This window comes from Oxyura jamaicensis, assembly GCF_011077185.1.
Source record: "Oxyura jamaicensis isolate SHBP4307 breed ruddy duck chromosome 9 unlocalized genomic scaffold, BPBGC_Ojam_1.0 oxy9_random_OJ102816, whole genome shotgun sequence".
Classification (NCBI taxonomy): Eukaryota; Metazoa; Chordata; class Aves; order Anseriformes; family Anatidae; genus Oxyura; species Oxyura jamaicensis.
The window spans coordinates 1-6,697 of record NW_023304177.1 but is presented as its reverse complement, the minus strand read 5'-3'; the positions used below and the strand labels follow the sequence as shown (position 1 = coordinate 6,697).

Here is a 6,697-nt window from a genome sequence, read left to right as displayed (position 1 = left end):
CCTGTTAGAAGTGGGAATCTGCTACAGCAATGATTAAGATAATGAATGTTCAGTTCTGAGCTATATGCAGGTTTTTAAAGAATACAAAATAAGAGGTCTTCAGAACAAGGTGAAACCAACAGTAATTTGTACATAATTTGTTCAGAACATCTTCTGAATTACTTTATGATAATTAGTAATTGATTGGTGACACTGTCTTGGTTCGTATGCATTCTTTTCTGCACTGCAAGTGTAACTTATTTATTTTCCTTACAGGTACACTTGACAGTAAAAGCTACATTTACTATGAGTTTAACGTTTCTTCTGTAAGTATTCTCTTTTAAATGATCATATTTTCATCTGTTATCTTTATCAAAAAATATTATCAAAGGACATTCTTTTCTCCCTCCTTATTCTCCCATAATATTTACTGAGAAGTAAAGTGTTCGACAAAGTCACAGAGGAGTCATTTCAAAAATAATGTAATTTAAATGGGATGAAAGTCTTTTAGTTGTCTTTTCTTCCCCTAATTAATTTTAGTATCTAAAGAACTCATAATTCCCTTCACTTCATAAACTCAGCAGCAATGTTTATTGAGTGAGAGAACTATAAAGCATCAGAAGCAGTTAAAACAGTGCCAGGAAGGAGGTGGATATAGTGGTTGTGATTCTGAAAAATTGTGAAATGGAAAAAAAAAAAAAATCTGGGATACTGAAAAAGTGTAGCTGAATGTTTCCAAAAAAAGGGAGGAGAAGAAGAAGACCTATATTCTGTTTGAACCTACAGCATCTGCTTCATGATTAATTTTCTATTCCATTTTGTCCAGAGATATCATATGACCAGGATGTCAAGTAATATGCTAAAGTATTCTTTTGTATAATGATAATAATAGCTGTGAAAGGTATTCTTTCACTTGCCATGGTGAAACAACAAGGCAACAAGTGAGAGAAGATGTATAGGCACAATGCATAGGGTGGAAGCACAGGAACAGAAGTGAGAACCATGCCTTTATATATACCTATATATCTATTATATATATGATTTATAGTTAATCTTATAGAATCATAGAATCATTTGTAAAGAAGAAACTTTAGTTACTCTTGGAGTTTGAAAGTTTTGTAGCCAAAAACATCACTTTCTTCCTGTAACAAAGAAGAAAGAATTATGATGATAACAGCAAGCAGGACAATAATTAATATGTTAAGAATACGGTATTGGCTTTCTTTATACCACCCTGTGGAGAGCTAATGAGAAAAATTGTAAGTCAGGAGAACCTTGGGCCATTTTTTTGATAATAAACTGATGACTACCTTATTTTTCAGACTATTCTACAAATGAATGTCATAAACAGTGGTTATGTCGATCCAAACAACCTGAAGTTTGAAGAAATCAAAATACTGGGAGTGCTTCAGGAAATAACACAACTTACTGTCTCTCAGAACAATGTTCCGCAAAATTCTTCACATAATATCACCTACTATCCTTCAGATAAGGTAAATTATAACAGTCAAATGGAAAGCATTGGAATTGCATCAATTGGATTTTACACATTGTAAAGGATAGTCCTCCGTACTAATACTGTTTCACCAGAATTCATTGTGTACCCGAATACAAATGCAATTACATTAAACTAAGCTGTATAGGAAGAGCATCTAAGTTTTGCTCTCAGACCCTCAAAATGACACGATGTTTAGTTGTGCACTTATTCCCACAACATTGGACGTGTCAGAGGAATACCTTTGTGATCTGGTTTGATGTTGAAGGAGGGTAAAAAATTCTTACCTTTCCAGTGAGCATTAGTTTATTGATTTTTATTTATTTATTTTTAAACAAAATCAAATGCCCTTTTTGAACCTCCTGTATCAGTTTGTACAGCATTTTTCACAGCATGAGTAGTGGTAATCAGCAACACAGTGCATTCATGTGCTAAGTAAGTGAATCTGCTGCTGCTAGTGGGGAGCTTTCATAGAAGTGCTCTTGTGCACTATGGATAGCACTGACATTGCTTTGAACTTGCTTTGAATGTGCATTTTATACACTCTTTAATTATTACATGCACTTGTGTTACCTGTTATCTCAGTAACTGGCTCAATATTAAAATATTTTAACTTTTTCTGACCTCTTGCAATCATATTTCAAAAGGTGAGGGAGCTGTACCCTTGTCTATTCCTGTGTGCTTCCAGAGAAACCGTGAGATCAGGTCCACTTTTTATTTTATTTTATTTATTTATTTATTTATTTTTTTCAGGTTCATCTTCTTATTTTCAGATGTTATTTGTAAGAATTTCAGCTGTATGCATTTATAAAAGTAAGATTATATCAAATGTCATGGGACAGTTTTTTTGTGAGATACCATGTAGGAAAATTCATTGTTCCTGAGGAATGGCTTCTCTACTAACTGAAGGAAAGATTGATCTGATGTAGGATTTAATAAGTACTTATTGTGTTATATTTGAAGGTTGTTCATATAACAGGACTTCAGCTTGAACTGGGAAAATCCTACACACTGCGATGGACTCAACAGTCAAGTATCAATGAAAGGTTTGATTGTTATCCCAATCAGGATCCAACAAAAGAAAAATGTGAACAACTTGGCTGTGTCTGGGAGGTAAGCAAAAATGATTTCTCTGTATGATCATGACAGAAATATTTCCAGAATCATAGCTTTCTCTCTGTTGTGGTTACAGTGGAAAAAGTAGTCAGTCAGATTTTCCAGACATAATTAGTATGGGGGCACTGCCATCAACTGACCTGTACTAGTAATTTTATTTACTTCACTGAAACTAAGGTAGTTAGCAATAATGTAAGTTCTTTCAAAGTGTATCAGAAGTTGAGGAAAAATGTGGTATTCTTTGCAAGATGGTAAGAAATAATAACAGAGTTGGAAAAAAAGAAGAACAGAAAAGAATAAAATAGAATAGAATATCAGCATCTTTAACTACTGCCTCTTCTGCTTCACTGGCACCTGCAAGACTCACCCCTTTTGTCTTACCTTCATAGTCACTGAAGCACATTTTAAGTTAAAAAAAAAAATATATATATATAATAAAAATCCTTTAGATTTTTTGAGAAGAAATCCCTGAATCCCCTGGATATTATAACTCATATGCAAACTAAATTGTTCATATCTCTGTTGATACTTATATATCCAACCCATAATGACTGACATACAATTCTTTATTACACAGTTCCATTGATGGATATCTTATGACTCCAAACATGCAGGAGCACTCTACCCTGGCGGGGTTGATCTTTAAAGAGTGTCTCCACCTGAATTACTCCCTGCTTCTCAAAATCTAAATTCTACAGCCTGGACATATCTACTAAGTATGAAGACCAAATTGTCTGTTAGTTGTTCCTGAAACAGCAACAGCTGAATGGGGTGGATGAAGTTCCCTGAATTTGTTGCATTCTTAGGAAGATTTATTATTATTATTATTATTTTTTTTTTTTTTTTTTTTTGCAGTTTTGGATTTTTGGAAATGTCTTTTCATGTGAAATCAAATTCTGGTCATGTTATGGACTGTGTATGTTTTAAACACTTGCTCAAGTTGAAAGGTGCTTTGATTTTGATGACAGATGAATAAATATTCATTAGCAGCTCAGATGTGAGAAACAGGCATAGTTTCATTAGAATAACTAGGCAGAATTAATGAGAAGTATGCAGAGGTGGAAGTCTAATGCATTAACCTACGTCAGTTCATCTAATCTCAGAATACCTAGTCTGAGTGTTTCTGTTGTATTATAGCAGGAAACTGAGAGTAATTTTGACCTTGCTGTCAGATCTTTAATACATAGGATGTAATTCTCAGTGGATATTTTAGGGATAATTTATATGACTAAGGATATATGCAATCCAATGGAAAGTCCTGGTCTGCTGTTGCCTGAATATCTAATGTGGTTTTGGCACATCCTCTTGAAGGCTGATGGAGACTAGAGGGCAACAGGATTAGGAGGGAGGAACTTCTGAGAATTTCAGTAGGCCAAGACTCAGCCATGTTTCAGGATTCAGCAGATCACAGATACAGGGAATTTAAATCCATCTTCATTGTGCATGGGCTCAATTTCCTGACTGAAATATTTGATTATATCTGAATTTTAGTATAGAGATCACTGGGTTCTGCATTGCTTCTTTATTGTTCAGTAGTTGTATTAATTTTTCCACAAATTTCTACATTTGACAGCTATCTGATAAAAATGGGAGCGTTGGATCTCATGCTGATAGCATGAAATACAATAGGCCAGTGTCACTCACTAACCTGCAACCTATTGTCATTTGCAGCAGTCACCATCAAACCCAGATAGTCCATCCTGCTATTACAGCTCCGACAACTCTTACTCTGTTGATGGAGTAGAATACTCCTCATCAGGTTTGGTAGCCAACCTGACCTTAAACAGCACCAATGCCAGAGCTAATGAGAATTACCTGGCACCAATTGGTACACTGCGCTTGGAGGTTAAATATCATAGCAACCACATGCTGCAATTTAAGGTAATTTCAGTCAAGAGTTTTGTAGTTTGTAATGTCCCATTTTTCAAAGTAGTTCTGTTTACATGAATTACATAAATGTTAAGGGTTTGTAGACTAGGCTATGTTTTTATTTACTTATTTATTTGTGCTAGAATCTACAATGAAGTTATATGAATCAAAGTTATACTGTCAATGCATATGTGTAATGTCAGCAAGAAACTGTGGAGCTAAAGACATTTTTTTTGTATACCGGTAAATTATGCTGTAAGCATAATTGTGATTGAAATTTTTATTTTTGTATTAATTCTTCCACCTGTGTTATAATTTTTTTTTTAATGCCCTACTGTTTAGACTATCATTTGTTACTGTGCATTTAATAAGACTGAAGTGAATGTGATGACGTGATGCACAAAATATAAGACATCAAGAAGTAAGTTGTGTGAGCTTACAGAATAAAGAAAACTTAAAAAAGAATCTCTTTTTTTTTTGAGTAGTCTAAAAACTGACTAAAAGATTAATCAGAAAGGTATTTACCACACGCATATGTCTATATTTAAAACATATAAAATACCAACAAAATTTCAAATATAGATATATACTTTGAATTAACAGATTTAAATAATTAACCAGACATTAATGATCTGCATTTCAATCCTTAAGTGTTAAGTGTTTTTTTTGTTGTTTGTTTTGTTTTGTTTTGTTTTGTTTTACTTCCCAAATACTGTGAAAGAATAGGAGCAAAAATGTGTGTTGAAACAAAATACTCAGCTTGGCAAAAATATTCAATAATTTACTGTTTTCATTTTAACGAATTCTCAATTCCTATACTATAATTAAGATTTCAAACAACTCATTGAAATGAATTCATTTTCATTTTTTCTTTCATAGATTTATGATTACCAGAATGCACGATATGAGGTTCCTATACCATTAAATCTCCCAAGCTCCCCAGTGAACACAACTGAGGACCTACTCTATGAAGTATCAGTTCAGAGAAAACCATTTGGTATACAGGTTCGGCGCAAAAGCACAGGGACAGTCATGTAAGACATAATCAATCTATTTTATTTCATTTATTTTTGCTAGCTTTTTTCATCCCAAACCATTTTCTTGGTATTTTTCAAATACCTCAAAGCTAGTTTTTTTATCCTTCCCACAAAATGGCACTGTCTACTAAATGCCAGGTGCAGCTCTATCAGAGATGGCCTCACCATTGCATTGTATGAGAGCACTGACCAGGGAAAGGATGGAGAAGGTACCGTGAGCAATATCTTATTTCTCACAGTTACAGTTTTTCCCCCTGTCACTTTGTAGTCTGACATTTGCTCAGTCCTATGTCACATGAGAAAGTGCAGAACATAAGAAGTTATTTTTCAGCCTAAAAGAAGTGTCTTCCAGTGAAACATGGCACTAGATACTGCTATATTCTTTAAATTTATATTTCTTTATATATATATATTTAAATATTCTTTTTTTTTTTTTTTTTTTTTTTTTCTACTTTAGCTGGGATTCACAGCTGCCTACCTTCACATTCAGTGACATGTTCATTCAGATTTCTACCCGTTTGGCATCCCAATATATATATGGATTTGGAGAAACCGAGCACACCATGTTTCGACGCAACATGAGCTGGCACACCTGGGGAATGTTCACAAGAGACCAGGCTCCTACAGTAAGTAGAAATGAACCTAATGTGCAGAGATGTTCAACAGTACTTTAAATTCCCGTGGATGTCTGCTGGTACTGAACACATTTATTGGCTATGAACGTATTTATTGAGGCTTATAATTTGGACGGTGTTTCAATGGCAATGGTCTTCCCTAAACCTATTTTTGCTTTGTGACCAGCAAAACCAAATGTATGGAGCTCAGGCTCTAAGTCAGATGAATATGGCTTAGAAATCACAGCCTAGTGCTCCTTTTTTATGCTTCCCAACAAATTATTCTGAAAGATGGAAATGTATCAGGCCAAATCCCACAGTTTTGGGATTCAGTTAGTGCTTAGAGGGGTAAATCAGAAATCTTATGTCTGTATGTCTGAGTGTTATTTCCTGCAAGATAACACTATGTTGGCAATTTTCAGGGAATGGCTAGTGAAATAGTGGCAGTTTATTACATTTATAACTTCTGGTGCAGATTTCAATATATTGAAATATATTGAAAAATAACATAATCTCCTGATCATATAGACAGATGTCTGCTACTGCTGGAAAAAAAAAAAAAAAAAAAAAAAAAAAAAAAAAAAAAA

At 34.0% G+C, this 6,697-nt stretch overlaps 1 protein-coding gene across 1 annotated transcript; it reads left to right on the top strand.

Annotated features, from left to right (window-relative positions):
- Nucleotides 1–255: 255 nt before the first annotated feature.
- LOC118157659 (sucrase-isomaltase, intestinal-like) lies at nucleotides 256–6,161 on the top strand (the record flags this gene model as incomplete). Its single annotated transcript, XM_035312073.1, has 6 exons — nucleotides 256–305; nucleotides 1,302–1,472; nucleotides 2,438–2,587; nucleotides 4,262–4,471; nucleotides 5,339–5,493; nucleotides 5,954–6,161. Coding segments are annotated over 6 exons (944 nt in total), but the record flags the coding sequence as incomplete, so codon positions are not given.
- Nucleotides 6,162–6,697: the final 536 nt, after the last annotated feature.